This window comes from Mustela putorius, unplaced genomic scaffold, assembly GCF_011764305.1.
Source record: "Mustela putorius furo isolate JIRA1106 unplaced genomic scaffold, ASM1176430v1.1 tig00003858_pilon_pilon_pilon, whole genome shotgun sequence".
Lineage (NCBI taxonomy): Eukaryota > Metazoa > Chordata > Mammalia > Carnivora > Mustelidae > Mustela > Mustela putorius.
In genome coordinates, this window is record NW_025422010.1 from 9,077,573 (window position 1) to 9,102,610 (window position 25,038).

General features: G+C 35.5%; 1 protein-coding gene across 9 annotated transcripts in view; it reads right to left on the minus strand.

Annotated features, from left to right (window-relative positions):
• The window catches only part of ANKRD12 (ankyrin repeat domain 12), a 122,438-nt gene that overhangs the window by 13,132 nt on the left and 84,268 nt on the right, over nt 1–25,038 (minus strand). For all 9 annotated transcript variants that reach the window (XM_004742716.3, XM_013051383.2, XM_045065375.1 and 6 more), the window contains one exon: nt 5,019–9,739. In XM_004742716.3, the coding sequence (XP_004742773.1) occupies nt 5,019–9,739 (4,721 nt within the window). The remainder of the gene's footprint in view (nt 1–5,018; nt 9,740–25,038) is intronic.

Here is a 25,038-nt window from a genome sequence, read left to right on the forward strand (position 1 = left end):
TTATAAACATCTTTAAGTTTAGTAAGAGTAACAGTGAAGTTTAGTGATACTATGTTGAAGTTTTCCCAAATCATAAAGGCTTCCTTTATGCAGCCCAGAGGAAGAGTATCTACTCCTTTGAGCCTGGGGTATCAGAGAAAACTTCTTGGAGAGGGTAATGCCTGAGGCTACATGTTAAAGGAAGAGCCAGAATCACAAGGTGAGAGAAATCAGTTGTGGGGGAAAAAAGAAGAGAAAGAAGAGAGGGAGATAATTCCCAGAAGAGAGGGCAGTGTGATCAAGTGTACAAAACGCAAAGAGAGTATGGTGTCTGGAAAACTACAAGTTGTTCTGGAGACATCAACTTTGAGGGAAAGAACTGTAGGGCATGAAGATGGGGAGATCAGTAGGGGCAAAGTAATAAAGGTTGCAGTCTAATTCTGTAAACCAGCTTTTCTTTCCTTCCTTCTTTCTTTTTTTTAAGATTAGCTTAATTTAATTTAATTTAATTTTAGATTTTTATTTATTTAACAGAGAGAGGGAGAGAGAGTGAGCAAGAATGAGTACACAAGCAGGCAGAGGGAGAGACAGGCTCCCCACTGAGCAAGGAGCCCAATGTGGGGCTGGAACCCAGGACCTTGGGATCATGAGCTGAGCCAAAGGCAGATGCTTAACCAACTGAGCCACCCAGGCACACTTAGACTAGTTTTCTTAAAGTGTGTTCCACAGAACACTGGGCCCATAAACATGACTTGCAGGAAATGGTTCTAAGAATGAGTAAGTTTGGGAAAACTGTACATATACGCTTGCTTAGGTATCTAATTAACAAATTAAACTTACTCATTTTGAGAAGTTCTACAGTGACAAAAGAAACCTATTATCTTTATATTAACAGTGTTCCATTTCCCAAACGTATCTGACCATGAGCCCTCCTCACCTTCCCCACCATCATCCCCATGTGTTTAATTACACACTGTGGAACAGATATTATGCATAACACATTAAGGTAAATTCTGTATGCAATGGAAAACCGCTGAAAGATCTTACAGTTCACTGCTGTGTCTGCAGAATAGGTATTAGGAGGGTAAGACTACAGGCAAGAAAGGAAGGAAGCAAATCACTGTGACCCTGGTATGAGGAGGAGGGAATGGAAGGGAAGGGGTCCAAAAATATGGTGACTAAGGATAAAAGAGAGGGCGTAGCTGCAGAGGACTTGTGAGTCCTTTAGCATGAGGACCAAATGGGTGGTAAGAGATAATCCAGGAGGGGAGAGGGGACAGGAAAAAAGAGAAATAGGGTTTTGGGTTAAATTCAGGCCTAATATGTCAAGTTTGTGGAGCTCATGGACATTCAAGTGGAGCTATGTCTATTTAGCAAAAAAGGAAGCTAAGAGAGGTTTGGGCAGAATATGAAAATTTGGAAATCTTCAGCATCCATGTACAGAGAAATGGTAAAACCACCAAAAACAAAATATATGGAGACTTTCTGAGGAAACCTCCCCTTTCCTGTTTCCCCATCTATCTTTAGGTAAATCATGTTTGGAGCTTTTGTCTTTTAGGATCTGTTATTCCCAGGAGTCTCCAGAATATAAACTCTCCTGACAGATTCCCTTGGATGGTCTTCCTTCCTGACATCCACTCTTAGAATCTCCCTGTAGGGATCTGTGTGCTGGTACTCATAACCACAGTAGATACCAGGATGTGACAAGTCTTTTCCTTTTATTCTCCCCCAGTTCATTTGTCTTTTGGGAACCTGACCTATAGTTTTATTTTTCTTCCTTTGACTTTCTCTGGAAAAACAGCAGCATTCTGTCTAAATTATGAGAAAAATATTTGTGAGAATGACAAACACTTAAGCTGACTTTGGAGGTGTTTCACTACATTTCTAACAGGTTCTATAAATAGATCACACAAATGTGGAGAGATCAATTCAATAAAATGACAAATGGAAAAAATCATACTGGAACCTATTTAAAAAAATGTAGTATAAAAGTGATTTTTGTTATTCTGGCTTTCATTACTTTTTAGAAAAAAAGTATTGAACAAATGAGTTTCAGTCCAGTAAGCTCAAAAGCACAGCCTTTTATGAACAAAAGGTGGGGGGTTGCATATTAATTCTAATAAATATGAACCTTAAGGTTATTTTGAGTGGGATAAAATAATGATAACCTCTTAAATCTATAAAATGTTTTAACATTTTTAATGGGTTAGAGCCTGTACTATTTCAATCTACTTTGAGGTAGGGTTGGTATTATGGTTTTACGGATGTGAAAATTAAGGATCAGAGAAGGAATTATTTAAGATCACACAGCTGGTTTGTAGTAAAATCCAGACAAACTTATGTATACTACCTGAAAACTACTGCTCTTTCTACTATACTGTGCTGTGTGTTTCTTTAATAATTCTCATTAAAAACAAACAAAAGGGGCGCATGAGTGGCTCAGTTGGTTAAGTGGCTGCCTTTAGCTCAGGTCATGATCCCAAGGTCCTGGAATCAAGTCCCACATCAGGCTCCCTGCTAAGTGGAGAGCTGCTTCTCCCTCTCCCTCTGCCTGCTGCTCTGCCTACCTGTGCTCTCTTTTGAGATAGGATAAATTGGTTTGGTATTGGACCTGATAATTACATGGATACTGCAGGACACTCAGGTGATGTTCAGAAGAAGCTAGAAACAGGGAAATCAACAGTGTACTCACAGCTAAAGATAAATTTGGGACTCATTCTATAAGAGAGAAATAGTGCCCTATCCCTTAATCAGATTACAGGCAGACATGTGAGCAGTTAACTATGATATCATAGTTTAAGTATGAGGAAGACACAAACAATTCTGCTTTGACAAGATTTTGCACAGAAGTGACAACACAGCTGGAAGAAAGGTAAGGAAGAGAATAGAAAGAAAAGCCTGGCAGGAACAATATTTCAGGCAGAAGGAACAGCACTAACTACCAAGAGTAGCGAACAACAGATTTCTGTTGAAGAGTGAGTGAAATATGGCTGAATTATTGGGTGAGTTTGGAAGTTGTGAGGAAACAAAGCTGAAGGGGTAGATTGGGATCAGATTATAAAATAAATGGTTACAACAGGACGAGATGTGGATTTTAAGCTGTAGGTAATGTGAAGACAGCTAATCACAGCTAAAATACTTAAGTAGGGTAATAGTTTTTTATTGTTGGGGTTGTTTTTTTTTTAAAAAGTTTTATTATTTAAGCAATCTCTAAAACCAACGCAGGACTCGAACTCACAACCCTGAGATCAAGAGTCACATGCTCTTCTGATTTGAGCCAGCCAGGAGCCCCTTTACTGTTTTAAATAGGATATGTATTTCACAACAAAAGAGAAGGCTCCTGCAGAAAGAGAGTAGGAAAAAAAGAAGTGACAAAGTTGCTGCATGTTCTAAGTGAGAGATGATGACGAGAGGCCTAAAACAGGGCAGTGGTGGAAGGTAGAGTTAATGGAGAGAGTTCTAAGGTAGAATAGATAGAATATGGTAACTGAGAAGGTCAGTACTCATCACTAATAATAAAGATTTGCTTCTGAGACAATGAAAGATAAATCATTTCTTTTGGTCTTTGGGAATCTAAAGTTGGAGTGGATACTTGGCGCATGGTTAGAATCCTCCTTCAGGAATGAGGCACTCAACCCCAGCTCCCAGGAGTGCTGGAGACTGAAAGCTCTCTGGAGTTCCTCTCAAGAAACTGGCAATGGGAACCCCGGAAGGGAAGACAGTTGGTGTGCCCAAGGTCATGTTCCCTCCTTAGAGGCACGCTACATGTCAAAAGGGTGACCCCACTCCTGAGTTCCAGATGAAATGAATGCTGCAACTACATCTCAGTTCGACTTCCTACTCTGCTGAATTGCGGTTCCTTCACACGGTTATAGGTATTGTTCCTGACAGCACTTACCAATAAGCTTTGTGCAGAATCTCAGGGCCTACTTCCTGGGCAACTAAACCTATGACAGGTATCTGCAGATCATATAGGTAATGCTGCCCAAGAGGCATGTACATCTGATTCTGGAGGTCAACAGAGATGACATGGCTAAGGTAAGAATTTTAGGGGACTAAACTGACACGTGGTAGAGTGCTGAAACCACAGGAATAGCCAAGACCACAACGACAAAAAGTTGACTGAAGAATGATTCCTAGGGAACTCTGATGCTTTAAGGGTGGGTACAGGAGTCATTAAAAGAGAGAGAAAAAGATATGTCATTGAGGCAAGGTAACCAGAAGAGCGTACCATCAAAAAACCAAGGAGGGGCAAGTTTTATGAACAAGATGGTCACAATGTCAAATGTGACAAAGATCAAGTCGAAAGAAAAAGAGGCCAACAAATGTGGCACCACAAGCTCACTGGTGATCTGTGCATATGGTTTAAGGGATAAATAGGCAGTCATAAAGAGAAAACATCAGGCACAGACTACTCTTCAAGAGTGTGGTAGTAAAGGAAAGAGACAAGGAGATCGTGACAAACTGGCACAGTCACAGGGTAAGTTTTTTCTCCCCAGGATGAAGGAAAAACAAGTATGTTTGGAATGGGTGGATAAAAGCCAACTGAGAGAGAATATTAAGAATACACCAGCAAGAAGAGGCTCAACAGAGGGAAATTCCAGAGAAGACTGTTCCAGACGCACGTGTAAGTGAGTCAGCGAAATAAAAGCATACCTCTTTGGGGATGAAGGAAAAGCAGGTAAGGAAAAAGAAAACACTGTAGACCAGTGCTGATTGATAAGGTAGCCGCTAGCCACACATGGCTATTGAATGCATTTACTTTGAACCGAGAGGTACTATATGTACACCAGATTTCTAATACTTAGTACAAAAAAAAAAGAGGAATATAACATGTCTCATTCATAAACAACTTCTCTACACTGATATATTTTGAAGTAGTTATTTTGAATATACTGGGTTAAATAAAATGTTTAAATTAATTTTACCTGTTTTGTTTTACTTTTTAAAATGTGGCTACTAGAAAAATTAAAACTACGTAAATGACTTGCATCATACTTCTACTGGACAGCAGATGCGTGTTAAGTGACGTTACTTACTGTGGGAATGCAAATCTTGCTTAAGGGGTTTCCATCCAGGAGATAGGATCCATTAAATGTCACATACTCATCATAATACTGAGGTGCTTGAGGAATAACACTACACAATAGTTTGCGCTTTTCTTCAATTTTTTTCCTTATGTGCAAGTATTCAAAATACGGATTCGCTCTCTCTGAACTGTATGGCTGAATCTCATCTAGTTTCAGGGAGTCTACAATGGCTGCCAGAGACTGCTGAGTTTTCTCTTTTGCTTGCAGTAAAGAGGGACTCACTTGCACAGGCTGTGGTACACGTGACACTTTCCTTTTCCGTGGGTGGTGAATCTGGGGGTCATCTTCTTCAGTCAACCTTATTCTTCCTCTAGGAGATGAAGATTCATTGTCTTTTTCTGAGAATAGTGTACAGCTAGCAAGAATCTGTTTGCTCTGATTTGCCACCATATTTGCTTTGTTTCTAGTCATCCTCTGAGGGATCTGGTTTTCAGTTTTATCGTCATCAGCATTTTCTTCTAATTCTACTTTACCTATTTGACCATATTTATGCATCTCTGGTTGAGCCGGTTGTTGTAAATGGTTTTCCAGACTTGATAAAGTGCTTTGTTGTGATTCTTCATCCTCCATGGAAAGCAAACACTTTTCACCTTCAGGGCAATGTTTTGGATTATCTTGATCATTTAGGTTTCCTTTTGGCATCCCTGTACTCATTTCACATAAATCAGAATCACATTTATCATTCAGGTGAGTTAAGACCAAACTCTCCAGTTTGTTTTCTTTATCATGTGAAATAACCTGTATATCAGAAGTGCTACTTTCAACCTCATGGCCACTGGAAGACTTATACATTAGTTTGCTAAATGTGTAATGTGTATTTAGCTGGGAAGAAGCATCACTTCCACTAAAGTCTTTTTCTGGTGGTAATACAGACAAAGTATTAGCCTTTTCAAAATTTGGCGATGCTTCTTGAACAGTGCTTTCAGAGTACACTGGGACAAAGGCATCTGTCTTTTTGACATCTGTTAGGACAAAAGTATTTTCCATTTCTTTCGTACATTCATTATCAGTATCTAAAACAGAATTCATAATTTGAACTGCATTTTTCTGTTGTGCAATACCCAGCTCTTGATTGGCAACATATGATACAGACATATGTTTAGAAACAGATTCAGCATCTGAAAGTGATTGGCTGTGGAAAGAACAAGGTTGCTGTGAAGGCAGAAAGGACACTGGGTCCTGAGCACAAGAGTTTCCTGGTAGTTCAGTCTGGTGAAGGGATAAAAAATCCGTGTTCTGTTCTTTTAGTATTTTGTTTTCAGAATTACAAAAACCCTGAACAGAAGAATCTTGATCAGGTGCACTAGAATTTGGGCAGCTCAAGTCACCAGTGCTTAATGACTCCAGTCTGTCATTAGGCACCTCCCATGATTTATTTTGGATCACACCAACCTGATTAGATTGCTCTAAATGCACAGGACTGTCCATTAAAGTGCCCACTGGAGCAGTACTCTTGATAACATTTATATCAGCTGAAATGTATTTGCTGCTTACAGATCTAGTTGGAGAGGCAGCAAAACTGGAATGAATGTTAGACACATTTGAAAGTTCTCTTTCAGGCACATTTGAGGGCACCTCAGATTTGGGAGAAAGACAAGTATCTCTTGGCACAGCTAAGCCACCTTGACTGCTTTCTTCTGATACTGTTTGGAATTGTTTTGTATGTTCACAAATGACAGTTGGCATACTACATCTTCGAACTTCTACAGTTGGTCTCCCCTCATTTATAATTAGTTTAACATCTTCTACAGAAGATGATCGGAGATGGGATGTTGGAAGTCGGCTTGTATATGGTGGTTTAATCCGCTCTGGAAGTTCAGCCAAACTATCTAATTCCCTTTCATGAAGGGCAGGAGATTTGGCAACTGGCAAAAATGGTGACTGGGAAAAGGACATTTGGGAATCTGAGCCCTCTAACATAAAGTCAGAGTCATATTCAACTGGAGGCCTGGGGGTTGTCACTGTGGTATGGCAGGAATCTTCTGAGCTAGCAACCGAAATCATGGATACAGATCTGGAGCTGAGACCTGGCTTTTCACTTTCTGATCTAGGAGATCTGTTTAAGCTATTATCTGAAACAAAAGATGACTTCCCTAAATTTGTTATATTTTTGGCATCAACAGATTGTGATCTGTTACTTACAACATCTTTAGACTGTTTCTCCTTGGTATAAGCATCAGTCAACTCTGAACTCTTTGACCTAGTAAGTTCTTTATTTTTGGACTCAGCTAGTGAATGCTTTGTTTTTTCTTTATCTTTCACTTTAAGTTCTAAACAATTCCGATTTCTCAACCGCTCCTTTTCTTTTTGCTTAATTTTTTCCTTGTGTTTTTTGTGCCACTGCTCTATTTCTAGGTCTTTAAGGCTTAGCATTCGTTCAAAACTTGTCTGCATTAAATCATCATTCACTAACCTCTTTTCTTTAGGTCGAGTATCTTTTGATGCTGGTGATGACTTAAGTTTAGGCTTATCTGCTTCAGACTTTACTTTGAGTAAACTATTTAGTTGAATTTTATCCTTATGCTTATCTCTTTCTTTGTATCTGTCTATGTCTTTATCTTTTTTATCTTTTTCTTTTCCATCGGGCGTTTTCAAAGGTTCATCTTTTGTTTTTTCTTTAAGGGATAAAGTTTTCTCATGTTGTGCTTTACTACTGTCTGCTATACTTGACTTCTTCTCCTCCTGGATGTGTTTGGTGTTAGTTATATTTACACCTTCTTTATCTCTCGATTTTTCCTTTTTATCTACCTCCCTGTCTTTTTCTTTATTTTTGCTCTTTTCTGATTTAGTATAGTCACTATTGTCTGCTTGTTTGTTTTTTTTTTCTATCAAGTGCTTTTCTTTGTTTTCTGCTAAATGCCTCTCTTTTTCAGGTTTTTCTTTGTCATGTTTTCTATCGATCTTTTCTCTACTTTTCTCTCTATCATCAGTTTTTTTCACAGTGGTGATATTTTTTATCTTCTCTCCTTCTTTGTGGCAACGCTCAGAGTGATGTGAATACAGCCTGTCTTTTTCTTTTATTCTGTCAACACAGTCACTAAGATCAAACTTGTCTTTCTCTGACTTATGCTCATGTTTGGTCTTCTTTTCTTTTTCAGAATTTTTTCTTTCAGTCTTCTCAACATCCTTTTCTTTAGTCTGAAACCGCCTCTCGGATTTTTCCTTATTTTCTTTTATATGCTTTTCTTGTTTTTCCATCTCTATTTCCTTTTCCATTGAGTGTAACCCTGTAGATTCTTCACTGGCATTTGTTCCTAAAGAACTGCATTCGGTTTCTTTATCTATGGGTATGTTCTCTCTTTCTTCTTTTAAATCTTTTGTTTTTTCTTCCCTGAAAGATTTCTCACTTTCCTTTTTAATCTTCTCTCGTTCTTCCTTAAAATTCCTCTCTTTTGAAACATGTTTTTCCTTGGTTGATTTATCTTCTTTTATGTTTTTTTCCAATTTTGATTTTTTTTCTGTTAGGGACTCATGCTCCATATTTAAAAACAGATCGTCAGTCTCATCACTTTTAAAAAAATTCTCTTTCCAAAATTCTCTATCAAATTCTACACTCCGCTGCAACTCTTTAGCACTATCTCTATTTTTGTACTTTTCCTTTTCACCTTCAATCTCTTTTTTATGCTTTTCTTTTTCCCTCTCTTTATGTTTCAATTTATGCTTTTTTAATGTTTTACCCTCTTTATCCATTTTTTTCAGTGTGCAATCTGAATTTTCAAGTGTTGGACTATGATCTTCATCCTTTACTTTGGCATTTGATTTTTCACCAAATTCTAAGTGGAAATCTTTCTGATGTTTATTTTTTTCCTTATGCTTACAAGATTTTACACTTGAACTTTCTGGCAAGAATTCAGATTCTGTATTATCATACCGAACAAGATCAGGCTGTAAAGACATTTCAGAACTTCCTGGTGATAAACATGTTTTAGTATGTTCTTGTTTTAGTGGTGTTGACTGCTTTTCACTTAGTCCACAAGAATGTTTGGGAGATTTACCTGTGGAGATATGAAATAAATGTAACGAAGTATCATCTTTCGGGCTAAAAGATTTTCTAAAATTCCCCTCCTCTCTGGTCTTTTCTGAGCAATCTAGTGCAGTATTAACTGTCAAGTTTGTTACTCTCGTATTTTCTTTCCCCTCTTTTTCTTGCTTCAGCTCTTGGTTCTCTTTATTTTTGTTCTGGTTCTTTAATTTTCTTTTAGCTTTGCCTTTCTGTTTGTGTTCATTTGAAACTCCATATTCCTTTTTGGTTTGTGTATCAGAATTTGACGTTTCAGGGACAGAACATGGAACAGAAACTTTTTTATTCTGAAGAATTTCTTCATCTGAACTTTCAGAACTTGAATACAAAACTCTCGATGGCTTTTGTTTTTTACTTTTAAATGATTTAGGATAGAAAGCTTTCTCCTGTTTGGTAAATAAACTATTCTTTTCTACTTCAGCTTCATTCTCTTTTCGTATCTCTTTCCTAAGAATATGTCTGTCATCAATCATTTTATTTATTTCTTCATCATCATCATCTTTGAACTCATATTCATCAAGAGCAGATGGAAGAGGTGCTTTACTGGGAATTATCTGTTTACTTTCACAGATGAGAGAGTCTTTCTCTGTCTCAGAGTCAATATTTTCATCAACACTGGAAGGATTTACAGACCGAGCCTCTTCAGAATCTAGAATAAAAAGAGAAAATCTGTTGTTGGTCAAGAGACAATAGCCAGAAAAATAAAGCTGAGAGAAAAATATAGCATATAAAGTAACTATTTCAATTCAGAAAGAAAATTTCAGAATTACAATGAAAAAATGCTTAATAAAACATGTAAGAACTCTGCTGTAGTATTACGGAAAACCTTTATAAAGAATCTGCTTCATAATGAGATTTCTTGACACTTCTAAAAGCACACAGTATAATTAATTCAGAATTCATATATCAAAGATACAGGATATAAAAATGCATCTATATAAAAAGCAGAAAATTCAGGACTAGATTCAGGGGAAACACTGGCTATACAAAATTTTACATATATGTACTTTTTTCCCCCCTGGAATGTTGAAATAAAATTCTCTGATGCAAAAAGGATTAAGAACCACTAACTTAAGGAGATTAAGTAAATGTCACATATTATCTTATATTTTCAGAATTTTTATGAATAAAATCAGCAGGGAATAATTCTCACAAAGTATAGTAACTTATATAAAGGTGAATGGTTTTGCCTACACAAGACACATGACTGTCTGGTTAAAAAAATAAAGACATGTATCCCCCAATTATATAATCAAGATTATAACAGATACATTCAGTACATATGTGATCTGAAAAAAGCTACTACGTTCCTTAATTTTCATATCTATAATTCAGACTTGACTTAGTATATTAACACTCTAGTACAATGGGGGGAAATAATGGGCTCAATTTCTACACATTTTTAAGTACATGAAAATTAACTTTAACTGCATGGAAGTTCAATTGCATTCAAGTTGTATACATGTAGCTAAAACATGCCAGATTCTATTTCACTATATCATCTTTTTTTAAAGATATTATTTTTAATTAATCTCTACACCCCATATGGGGTGCAAACTTAAAACTCCAAGAGTCACATGCTTCATTCAATGACTGAATCAGCCAGGTGCCCCTTATATCATTTTTTAAAAAAAGATTTTTTCTTCTTCCTAGGTGGGCATCTTTTCTTAGTTGAAATGTATGTTGTATACATTGGGCCTCAATCTGAAAAGAAAATCCAGGCTTCTAACTAAAGGTGAAGAAAACAGGTCTCTGACCAAGGAGGAAACACCAAACTCACTATAAAAATGATAAATTTGCTAAGTATTTATTAAAGTTTTTATTAAAATTATAAATTTAATATATCAAGCTTCCTCTAAACTGATCTAGCCCCCAAATATTCTTCTCACATAAAAATTCAAATTCCAGAAGCATTCTGGGCCATCTGTAAGGTACTGGGCACTGTATAGGAGCTCTGACGAGGTCACAATCTTTATTTTTAGAGAAGAATATTCTAATGAGTGGTATAGATATACTGACACATGGTATAAAAAAGAATATTTTTGCAATTAAAACTGCTTGTATAGATGTTGCTCCCCATCCCCAGCCATCAATATTCAAATGTATAGTATTACATTACAGAACTTTATGTTGCAAAAAGGAACATCTATTTTTGGGAGCAGTGTTTATTTTGGTCCCGATTAAGTGACCTCAAGAATATGTACTTATACAATGGGTGTTATTTGCTATTGTTAATGCTTTCTTTGTAATTGCTCTTGAGAACTTATCCCTATGTGTAGTTTTCAAGGATTTCTTTATGATCTATGTATAATTATTCTATTTATATTGTCTCTCATTATGTGATTACTTTTATTGGAAATTAGGAATGATTTTTTCCTTTGTATATGCCACAAAACCTCAGTTTTACACTAAGAATCAGACTTCAATAAATATTGTTTCATCGGGTACATAGTGTTAGGTGTGAGGGGGTGACAAAATATAAAGACAGCCCTGCCCCTTTACCAGTTATACAACCTGATAATAGCTAAAAAGGCAACAGATACTAGGTCGAAAGGGTACCCCTGGAAAGCAGTCTGCTTGGGAGAACTAGAGAAGGAAAGCAGGATTCTTAAAGTGGCGGCACTGAAGTTGAGGCACGAAAGATGTACAGGGATTTCAGGGCATGAAATTACTGTGACATAAACAAGCAGATACAATTACAGCATATATATCATTTTACATATGGCCTTTTTTCATTGAACTGATCACATTTTCTTTTGAAATTAAATCTTCATTACTGCTTCTGCAGACTACATATTACATTGAATTAATTTGTAATCATTTAAACTGATCGTTTTACTGAGGGGACATTCAGGTTGCTTCCAATTACTTGATATTATAGATATTTAATAATGTAGAAAAAAATTTTTTGTATGGTACTTGAAAAATAGAATTATTATTAATTTGTGTATTTAAAAGGAAACAAGAAATGCATCAAAAGAGTATCTGTACTAAAACTTTTGCTGGTAGAATTATGGGTGATTTTTATTTTCTTATTAAAACTTTTTTTTTAAAGATCTTATTTATTTATTTGTTTGATGGAGAGAGAGAACGCAAGTAGGCAGAGCAGCAGGCAGAGGCAGAGGGAGAAGCAGGCTCCCTGCTGAGCAGAGAGGCCTGTGCGGGGCTTGATCCCAGGACCCTGGGATCATGACCTGAGCTGAAGGCAGACGTTTAACCAACTGAGCCTCCCAGGCACCCCAAACTTTTCTGTTTTCCAAATTCCTAGAATAACAGATAACATCATTATCAGAAAAAAAAATTTTTTTTTAAAGTTCTCTAATAGAGGGTATGCCTCAGTGATTCATTCAATCAGTTAAGTGTCCAGGTCTGGATCTCAGCTCAGGTCTTGATCTCAGGGTCATGAGCTGTGCTGAGCCCTGTGCTGGGCTCCTTGCTGGGTGTAGAGCCTATTTTATATATATATATATAATATATATTATATAATATATATTTTACATAATATATATAATTTATATACATAAATCATATATAATATATAAATATAATATATAAAATCATATATGTATATATAATTTTATACATATATAATTTATGTATATACATATATTATACATACATATATTACACAAATATGTAATATACATAATATATATTTTATATATTATATAGTTATATATAGTTATATATATAGTTAACTAATAGGTATAAATAACACATTACTTTTTTTTTGATTACTGGTATGGCTTATTTTGACATATGTTTGTATTTCCTCCTGTGTAATGTCACTTTATAATTTCTTCAGCCTATTTTCCTCTGGTCTTTTGTCTATGTGTATTAATACATTATTTAATACATTAAATACATTACTTAAATCATACCACACATACAATCTCATGTATGTTTTGCTTATTATATCGTAGTGCTTACCTTGAATATATACATTCAAGTATATATATGCAATATATATACATTCAAGATTAAATGCAAATTCTTTAAGGGAGTATACATATGTGTACCCTAAGAGATGTAAGGTTTGTCATTTGTGTTCCTGATTCATCAGTTGAAGGTAATTAAGCAATGCTTTCCAATCCAGATATACTTTTTTCCCTATGGTTCTTTTTCAAAGACTACATTAAAAAAAAAATTATTTATTTACTTGACAGATATAGATCACAAGTAGGCAGAGAGGCAGAGGGGGGCGGGGGCGCAGGAGGGGAAGCAGGCTCCCTGCTGAGCAGAGCGCCTGACTCAGGGCTCCCTCCCAGGGCCCTGGGATCATGACCTGACCCGAGGGCAGAGGCTTTAACCCACTGAGCCATCCAGGCACCCTTCAAAGACTGCATTTTTAAAAGCAACAACAACAAAATGTAGGTTTTAAAGTGAGAAAGTTAGGTTGACACTAATTAGTGTCCATGATGAGAGTGTGGCAATACTACAGTGAAGGACTGTAACCTGGCCCTGGTCAATGAGTTGCATGCACCCACTGAGCTTGTTCCACTGCAGGGTGGTCCTCAGCAACCGGTGGCAATAACCCTGCACTGCTCCCACGAAGCTGGGAGTGTGATCTCAGCAAAAGTAGTACACCTCCATGATACCATTTCACTTGCAGACCAGGCTGAAAAATCTCTTTTCTTCCCTAAGTGACCCCTAAACCTTTTGATTTAACAGGAACATAGGGCTGGTCTTGCAATTACAGTATGGAAGTCACTTTCAAAAAAAAAAAAAAGTAGGTTTTGCCTTTTTTAGGAGATGATCACTTACAGTGAGAAAATCACCTAGACTCTCCAAATCCTCAAATTCTTGTAGTTGAATGGCATGGCTATCATTATACTGTTATTTTCCATTTTGTTCCAATCTTTTAGTCTTTAATTATCTACTTAATCAGTAAATTTGAATTTATATTTAAAACACATATCAAATTATTTCTGACAAAAAGTTCCTTTGTTAATGTTTGGGGCACCTGGGTAGTTCAGCTAGTTAGGTGTCTGACTCTCGATTTCAGCGCAGGTCATGATCTTGGGGTTAGGAGATTGAGCCCTACATTAGGCTCTGTGCTAAGCAAAGCCTGCTTAAGATTCTCTCCCTCCCTCTCTCTCTGCCCTTCCCCTGAGCTCATTCACATTCACTTGTTCACTTGTTCACTATTTCAGAGAGAGGCAACTATTTGAGAGAGGTAGGACCAGTAGGAGAGGGAGAAACAGAGTCCCTGATGAGGAGGGAGCAGGAGAACATAGGGCTCAATCCCAGGACCCTGGGATCATGATCTTTGCTCTCTAAATTAAAAAAAAAAAAAAAATTAATGTTTATCACCTCAAACAATTTTATTTGGGAAACTAGTAAGGAAAATGAGAAATACAAAGGTTAAGCAATCACTCAAGCATTAAATTTTTCATTAAAGCATTTTCTTCTCCATAAAAAAAGCTAAATAATATAAGAAAGGTTAATTGGTTAAAAACACTTAAATACATTTGAAATTTGCCCTTGTACTTCTCAAGGGATGTTTAGATATTTGCAACAAACACTAGTGACACTTAGTTAAATGTGATCTGAGGTCAATATTATCCTTAGGCTTGACTTTTTCCCTACTAAGGCTACCACACATTTCCATCTTTTCTTGTATGGTATCCAAAAAAGGGGCAGCAAAACCAGCACATGTGACCAATGCAGAGACATGATAATATATAAATTCCTCTTTCAAAATCTCTCCAAAACCACCAATATGCATTTGACAAACCAATTACATCACAAGTCTAGTAAGAAATTCAGGAGTGTCTGGACTTTGAAAATGTCTGAATTATAATAATCTTTAGGAAACATATAATTATTCTAATGTCACATATATTCTCAGAGTGGATGATAATGATGATACAAAACTAAACACACCATGACCCTAAAATTTGAACTTACAGTGAAGTTCAGGTTTCTACTTTTCCTTAGAGCTTCAGATGCCTAACTTGGACACTCTTGGACTCCTTCCAACCATCCTAACTCAAAATTGAGGACATTCAACTCCTTACTTTCTCTTCCGAAGCTTTCCTTTAGCTGCTTAAAGCCACTATTTCCCACTTTTGTAGCACATCTATCAACCCACTTACTCCAACTGAAAACCTCTGAGCGATTTTTAACATTCTCAATTCCTCAACTTCCAAAATTAACTGTTCAGAGTTTCAATCTCTGGACTATCTCTTAAAATCCATCTTCTATTCCCCCTACCACTGTTCCAGCTCAGTTTCTCATCATATTCTGCCTTGATCAGTTATTACCTTAACCACAATGTGGCCAGCATTACAGAATATATTATGTCTCTTCTCATCTGAGGGCTCCCTACTCGAGGATAAAATAAAAACTCCACAGATGGTATGAGACTTTTGAAAATCTAAAACATGATTTCTCCTTCTACCATTTATTCATAACAGCAATTAATATTCCTATTTAAGAGACATATAAACAGAGTCTGAGCCAACTAAGTAGCTTGTCCAAGGTTACCTCACCCTTAGGAAATGTAGCCCAGGATGCTTTTGTCCAACTTCACAGTATTTTCTACATTGTCTCCCACCTCTCATTTCTTCCTATTTGCATTGGCCAGACTAGTGTATTCTACTCATTCTTCCTCAAGTTTACATGCATATTTATGTGTATTCTGATCAGTGGCTCTTAGTATTTCCCAACTACTTACCTAGAAGATATTTTAGATTAGAGGTTAGGAGGATGAGTACTTCAAGAATTTATAAATAGGAAGGGCTTGGGGTAGTACCTATTATAGGGAGGGTGTTGGTTAGGGGACTTGTCTTGAAGCTATGTTTGCACTGGCATTTATGGAGATTACATGTTTATTTGGAATAGTTTGGAAAGAGCTGTATTTAATTTCTCAAATATCCTTTGGGAACATCACTTCCAAAAGGTGATTTTTAAGAAAAATCTGTTATTCTCATCACCTGGGAAATGGTAGGTTAAAGACTGTTTCTCAAAAAAAGGCAAAGGGCAAAGGGAAGGCTATCTGCTTCACCATATCCTCAATGCATTCCACCTATTCTAGATGAGCAAGTGCTTAAATACACAAATGCACAAGATTCAGCTTCCTAGAACCCTACAGTAATGTATTACTTTATTTTTAACAGCATTTGCCTAAATCTGTAGCATCCAGGGAATGAAAAACTTGTATTTTATGTTTGTGGGATGGAGGACGTTAGGGATGGTAGTGTGCTTACTAAGAAAACAATGGCCTACTTATGGAATTTGAGAGTCCTTTGTGGGAAAGTAACCTTCAATGAGGTAGCTGTAATTTTCTGCTTGTTTTCCACATTATTCAACAGATATTTTAAATGTAAGTCCATGACTTACACTTGGGAACTTTCACTATAACATATGGTAGGTGCTTAATAAGTGTAGAATAAATACACAAAGAGGGAGTTTTAGAACTACATTAAGAAATCCAGAAATCAAGTGGGAATACATATGGTAGAACAGGAGGACTGTAAAAAGGGATATAAACATGAAATACAAATTTACTCACTCTACAAGTTTGTATAGTATCCAGGAGGCAAATGATGCTGCCACTGATACTATCTGGGTAATTCACTGCTGATGTCCCTTTTAAACTCAGCAATTTGAAGAGGTGGCAAGTATTTCATCTACATGCCATTAGTTCCAATATCACCTGTCATGTGGAGCACAGCTCTGTTCTTTGATTTGCTTTAAGCCACCTTGAATTTTCATACAGCTTGTACTTTCATACATTATCCACTAAAATGCCTTTCTTCCTATATTGATCTCCTGCTCTTATGTATCAGTTGCTGAACTGTTTTAGTCAGCCCGAAACTATTTTTAAGCAATAGCACCATTTTTATATAGTGTTTATACAGTTATTTGAATACATATGTATTGTGTTTGTATTTATCAGAAAAACTGATAAACTGGTTAACACCACAATTAAGACAGAAACTGAATGGATGTAATAAAAATAGCAAATCTTTACCCTCCTTCAGCTCAGTGAAGACTGTTCAACTGCAAAGAACAGGAAAATTAGAGAACCCATATGAAATACTAGATATATGTACACTGTGTTGATATTCTAAAAAGTAGTGATGAAAATAAGGTTTTAAAACTAAGGACGAGGCTCCTGGGTGGCTCAGTGGGTTAAAGCCTCTGCCTTCGGCTCAGGTCATGATCCCAGGGTCCTGGGATCGAGCCCCGCATCGGGCTGTCCACTCCGTGGAGAGCCTGCTTCCTTCTCTCTCTCTCTCTGCCTACTTCTGATCTCTGTCAAATAAATAAATAAAATCTTAAAAAAAAAAAAGACTAAGGACAAAATCATCATATATATATGTATACATATATATATAATCTATATATAAATATATTTTATATATTATATTTATATATAATTTTTATATATAAATTATAATATATATCATATATAATTTATTTGTATATATTTATATATAAATATATACAAATAAATTATATATGATATATATTATAATTTATATTATATATATATATAATTTATTTATTTGACAGAGAGAGAGAGAGAGAGCATGCACATGCAGGGGGAATGGCAAGCAGAGGAAGAGGGAAAAGCAAGCTCTCCTGCACAGGAGGGGGGAGCCCAATGTGGGACTTGATCCCAGGAACCTGTGATCACGACCTGAGCCAAAGGTAGTGACTTAACCAGCTGAGCCACCCAGACACCTAGCATGTAAAATATTTTGATAATTTATGTGAGGAGTTTATGCCAGTACCACTAGAAATTAGTTTCAAAAGAAGTCCAATGTTCACCCCAGTCTTGACAAAAATTAAGAAAATTGATCAGAACCATTAAAATCATCTGCTCAACCTCCAGCAAAATTTCTTTGTAATAACTGCAAGCAACTTTTCCTTCTCAATGTTAAAGCCAGTTTACCATTAAACTCACTGTAGATAAACTATGAAAATTTGGAATCAGGCAAGATAATACGTGGGAAAATAATGTTCCTTAAATGAAATCATGGAGATGCAATGAACAAAATTCGGACTTTGAGAAAATTTACTCACAAGTGATCAGGGTATTTCAACACAAAATTGCAAGAATGTAAGAATGCAAGGAAGCTATCTACAGATTAGAAGATACTTGAGATATATAACCCAATTTTCAATACATGGACTTTATTTGGGTTCTGACTTTAAAAAAGTCAAAGAAAAAAACCTTTTGATTTTATGAGGCAATCAGAACTGGATACTTAATATTAAAATTTAATAATACCTGAATATTTAATAGTAGTAACATTTAGTTTAGGTATGGTAATGGTATTGTGATTATGTTTAAAGTAAAAGATTCTTTCTTTTACAGATACTTACTGAAACATTTTCTAGTGAAATGACTTCAAAATGACGGGGTATGAAAGAATGGAGAGAGGCAAAACAAGTTGGTCAGAAGGTGGTAATTAGTAAAACTGGGTCATAAATACATATGGTTTCATAATACTGTTCTTTCTACTTCTGCATATATTTGAAAAATTTGATAATAAAGGTAAAACCATTAATTTGTTTACAATTACACTATAATCTATTTAAAAATGTTTTTTAAAAATGAATACATCATACAATATACAGAATAAAATAAAAAGCCCTAAACATATATACTGTAGTTGAATTTTTTTTTAAAGATTTCTATTTATTTATTGGACTGAGAGAGAGAGATCAAAAGTAGACAGAGGAGTAGGGAGAGAGAGAGAGAGAGTGGGAAGCAGGCTCCCCGCTGAGCAGAGAGTCTGATGCAGGGCTCAATCCCAGGACCCCGAGATCATGACCTGAGCTGAAAGCAGAGGCTTAACCCACTGAGCCACCCAGGTGCCCCAGGGTTGTTTTTTTTTTTTAAGATTTTATTTATTTATTTGAGAGAGAGAGTATGAGCATGAGACAGAGAGAGATCATGAGCAGCAGGGAAGGGTAGAGGGAGAAGCAGACTCCCTGCTGAGCAAAGGGCCTCATGTGGGACTCGATCCCAGGATCCTGTATCATGACTTGAGTCAAAGGCAGATGCTTAACTGACTGAGCCCCCCAGGTGCCCAGGGGGTTTTTTATTTTTATTTTTTTTTTAATAAATAATTTTCTTAGTACAAAATCAGGTAAAATGTAAGCACATTTTTAGGAATGTTGTATGTATGAAAATGTAAACTTTCATTAAAGATTTTAAATTAATGAATGGCAGACTCTACGGCAAAAAACAAAAACACCAGCAATTATATTTTACTTTCAGAACCCTCTTTGTAGCCACATTTGTAGTCACATTCAAGCACAATAAAATGACACTGATCACAGCACACTTTGTAACAGTTATCATTAAGTCAAACATACACTAAACGCATATTTTGGCTTTATGCTGATATCAGGATCATTAGACTCGGAAATTTTCATACACAGTGACAATCAGCATGGTACAATGGAAAAGTACAAGGGTTCTGTCCTAGGTTCAAATCTTTGCTCTGCCACTTAACAGTCAGTAATCTAATATTAGGGATTAACTCACAGGGCTATTTTGGGTATTAGATGAATTTACATAATATGCCTAGCATATCCTGGTACATACCATGCATGTAATTACATATTAACTCACCGCTTAGTGTAAGAAGAGAAAAATGTATCATTAAGTTAAAAGCACTTAAATAAAACCAAATTCAATAAAGCACATTTTAACGTAAAAAGCCAAAACTGAATCCCGTAACTTTTCGTATTTAATTTAGTATCAGAAAATTTAAGGCAAAAAGATTCAACTTGACGTCAGGAACTTACTTCACTTACTACAGGGCTACAATGGAGGTATGTGGTCCTTCAGAATGAAGGCAACAGAAACCACCAGTATTTCAAGTAAAAAATGGACATATGCAGACCAAGACTTTTCCTGGGGTAAGGAGGAGGCACAGATGGAGGCAGTGAGGGGAAGAAGAAACAGAGTGAACCAAGGAGCAATTTTCTTAGGAACAATTTTCTTATATTAGTGTCTGGTGAAAATTTATATTTTTAAACATAAAAGTACTAGTCATAAAAAGACAACTACTTATGTAAAAGATTTTTTTAGTATTCCTCAAGGAAGGGAAGGGAAATGGGAAAGGGACTAGAGACGGGGAGACACAATTATATAATTGTTTCATTTGTTAATTGCTATTTAATGCCATTATAAGATGATATTCTACAATGGTAAGTCATTATAGAATGATTTAAAGCAAGTGTTTCTTCTACAACTTAATAAGTAGATGAGAATTTTTGTTGAAAATAATCCATGGGTGAAGTTTAAAATACCATATTTATGAAAGTATATAAGTTACCTCATTCACTTTTGTACCCACCCTGTATATCTAGGATACTACTAGTATCTAACTAGTAGATACTACTAGTATCTATCTAGATACTAATAATGTTAAGAATAAATCTGTCCATGACCATATAGTTAGTAAGTGGCAGAGCTAGGTCTTCAAACACATTTCTCTGACTCTAATATTGGTACTCATAATCATCATGCTGTTACTTCTGAGTACATAAAAACTCTAAATACACTCAAGATGAACTATACAACCAGGTGAACACCCAGTAAATCCATGCCATAATTCATAAACATGTGTATGAATACCTTCTACTTTTATATGTTTATTTCATGATGGAGTATATCAAGAAAATAACTATCACAAAAACCTAGGCTCTACAATAAAGCACTATATTAAATGGGATTTACTGTTAATCTAACATGTAAAATATCTGAATTGATAAAGTAACAATTAGTGGTGTTAAACATACCCACCTGAGATTAAAGCTGAATTTCAAATAGGAACTATCTATTTTCTGCGTGATTTTGAGATATTCACATCTTAGATATGCAATATCTTCATTTATATACTCCAAAAATACATGAAATAAGAGATTAAACACACCTCACTCACAACTATTAACACAATTTATAAAGGAAAAGAAGTCAGGGGATGGAGAAGATGGGTGAAGATAGTTGAAGGGTACAAGTTTCCAGTTACGACCAAGTTCTGAGGATATGATGTACAGTATGAGGACTACAGTTAACACTGTATTGTACATTCGAAAGTTGCTAAAAGTAGATTTTAAAAGTTCCCACCACACACGCAAAAAGTTGTAACTGTGTGAGGGACGGATGTGTCCTCTAACCTTACTTTGGTAATTCTTCAGTATACACATACATGTATCAAATCATTACACTGTACACTTACACAATGTTCTATGTCTATTGTATCTCAAAAAGCAAGAAATAAAAAAATACAGGAAATACAGCCATGCTGTGCCTACCTTAAATGACTATAAACCTATGAACTTGATTAGATTTTCATCTTTATAATGGTAAATACAAATGACATTTTTAAAGATGAGAAAACTACAATATTACATAAGTATGGTTCTCAATATATCATTTTAAGTAACTGGATATGTCTAATGTGGTAACCTTGTTTCAGATTTTCACTTTTTTTTTTTTTTTTAAAGATTTTATTTATTTATTTGAGACAGAGAGACATAGTGAGAGAGGGAACACAAGTAGGGGGAGTGGGAGAGGGAGAAGCAGGCTTCCTGCCAGGCAGGGAGCCCAATACTGGGCTCGATCCCAGGCCTGGGATCATGACCTGAGCCGAAGGCAGACAGTTAATGACTGAATTACCTAGGCACTCCAGAATTTCACTATTTTTAAAACTAATATTTATCAAGTGTACTCTGTACCGGTTGATACTCTACTTGTATTCATATTTTAATTCATTTAATCTTTGTTTACCACACCTCTATGAGGTCTGTACTGTAATCTCTATTTTACAGATGTGGAACTTAGCACATAAAGGTTAACTAATTTGCCCCAATCAGAGAGATCAAATCTAGGTAGTATGGAATACTAAAATCTGAACTTTATTATTTAAACAGCCATTTCAAAAAGAATAGAAAAAAATGCTTTATGACTTGATTTCCATTACCAAAATATCTACAATGGGGTGTGTGTGTGTGTAATGTACTCAACAAAACTCAAACAGAACTAAGTATTCTTTTAACACAAGGAATATTACTTAAAAAAATAACAACCAAACTTTATATTTGGAATGGTGTTTGCTTGCATGTCATTTTTATTCAGTGATGCGCTAGTGCATAAAAATTTCTAAGCTATACTTCTTTGGTAATCTTATTTATTATAAAGTTTGTTTTCATTTCAATTATTTTCAAGTGGCATTTACCGTTCTTTTATTATAAAGATGAAAACAGTTCATGATAGAAAACTGAGATGGGTAAAGAAAAAAAAAATCCATAAAAAATCCTACCACCCAAGAAAATTATTCTTCATAACCTATTTAAAGTACTACATTTGATTTTAACTTAGAAATAATAAAGGGAACATAATTTCTGAACTTCAGATCTGTTCCCTTGATTCTTCTAAATTACCTGACCAACAGACTCTTCTAAATTACCTGAAATGGCTCTTACTGCCATTTCAGAAATCATGCTCATGTTCCATGAGCACCCCAAAATCATGTCACATTTTAGCCCGCTTTATAATTAGGCCTTGAATTGTTCATGTTTTATTTTCCCTGAAGTTTTCATCTTTTCTCTTGTTCATCAGCTCAAGACAATATGCCTTCATATCAATAATACCAGACACAGTGAACTCTCAGAATCTAATTCACACAATATGTGTATTGTTATCTACTATTTTCTTGATAACATTCCTCATAAAGCTGACCTTTTGTTTAGAAATATACCAATTGCTCATTGCTGTCACTCTGGAATTTTTCACCAAAATCCCGAGTTAGCCTTTGTATCCTCCTTTTAGACTTGTATTTTGTATTTGTGAAGAGTAAAAATGTAAGTAGTTTTTTTCAGAAAAAGAAAAGAAAGCATATCCAAGGTTTTTCTTTACACTTGAATGATAATTGGGTGGGAATGGAATTCTAAGTTCAAAACAGTATTTCACAGAATGCTGTAACTATAGCTACACCTGTCTTTTTTTTCTTTAAGATTTCACCTATTTATTTGTCAGAGAACAAGAGAGAGAGCGCAAGCAGGGACAGCAGCAGGCAGAGGGAGAAGTAGTCTCCCTGCTGAGTTAGGAGTCCGATTCGGGGATTGATCTGAGGACCCTGAGATCATGACCTGAGTTGAAGGCACATGCCTAACTGACTGAGCCACCCAGGTGCCCCTCCACCTGTCTTCTAAAACATTTAAGAATGAGAAACCAGATGACACTCTCTTTCCTTTGTACGTAACATGTTTCCCTGTGATTCCGGGAGCCTATAGGATTTAAAAAAAATCTTTATCCTTGAAGTTGTGATGTATCTGGATGTGGGCTTTTGGTTTTGTTTTTCCCCTTCTTTCTATTCTTTAAATTTTCCCTTTGATCCACAAATATAAATCTTTCTTTAAAGGACATTTTCTTCAACTAAAAAATTTATTTTCTTCTTAGCATTTGCTCTTTTTAAAGATGAACACTATATTATCCTGGGCATGTGTTTTGTTTGTTTGTCTTTATCTTTTTCCTCGTATTTTCAGTGTCTTTTTAAAAATGTTTTATATACTGTTCTCTTTGATCTCAAGATCTTCGGCAATACCCAGTCTGTTTTTCAGTCTTGTATAGAATATTTATTTTGAGTAATGATAAGTATTTTGAATTCCAAGGACTTTCCAGGTCTACTTTTTCACCACAGCCTTTTGTTGTTATGGTTAGCAGATTGATTGCCCTCCAAGGATCGCCAAGAATACCAAGAAGAATTTATCCTCCTGCTTTCTATATTATTTATATTTTCGAAGACCAATTGTTCTGTTTGTGCATCTTGGTCCTTCTTGTCTTTCATTCACCTGACTTTCTTTAAATCCGTTTTTCTTTTTGTACTGATAATGGGGAAAACATTTCTTCAGCAGTTTTCTGGTGGATCTCTACAACAGGCCTCTCCTCCTCTGAGAGGACTTTGCAACAATCTGTGCTCTCTATATAATCTCAGTCTTTTGCTGAGACTGTTTCCTGAAAATCTGATTCTAAGTTTCAGAGATTCTCTGGGACTTCAATAAAGGAGTACTTCACAACTGCTGCATGCCTCTCATACATATTTTGGGTTGCTCCTTTGCTCTATAATAGTTCACTAACCACATCTAATATATTTAAGGACTAATTATATAAGTTATTTATATTATATAGTTTAAGAAGTAACACTAAAAAAAAATACAGCTGCATTTTAGTAAACAAATCATTACAGTTTTCATATCCCTAAACTAATTGAGAACTGTAACTCAGAGACCGGGAAATAAAACATTAGGTAATTTTACATAGTCTCTTGTAAATCTCAACTTCTAAGCCACAATATTCCTAAGTAAAGTTTAGGTATTTTAAAGATTTTATTTTTAAGTCATCTCTACACCCAACGGTGGGGGCTTGAACTTACAACCCCGAGATCAAGAGTTGCATGCTTTGGGCCAGCTGGGCACCCCAAAGTTTGGGTATTTTAATTCTGCTTTATAGATGAGCAGTCATACATCTATCTAGAAATAAGTATGCCATATGAGGACATATTTTCACTGTATTTCTATAGTAATAGATATAGGTAAGAGAATTATAGTCAAGAGTTTAGGGGCGAGCTGGGGAAGGAAGAGAATATAATCAACAGTTGAAAATACTAAGTCTAAAAGCAAAATCTACATAGGAAATAAAATCAAGTACCAAAACACTCTGTATACTCCCTCACTTAATTATAATTATACACATTGCCTTCCTACTAAAATGTCAGTAACATAGAAACTACTTCTATAAAGTATAAATTGATCAAGATTTATCTCCTAAAAATAAGACTAGTATCACTACAAAAATTTTGATGTCACTAAAGGAAACTGACAAAATCACCCAGTCTCAGCTAATTCCATAACGAATATATATATATATATATATATATATATAATATACAATTACACTATATGTGTATGTCTGTG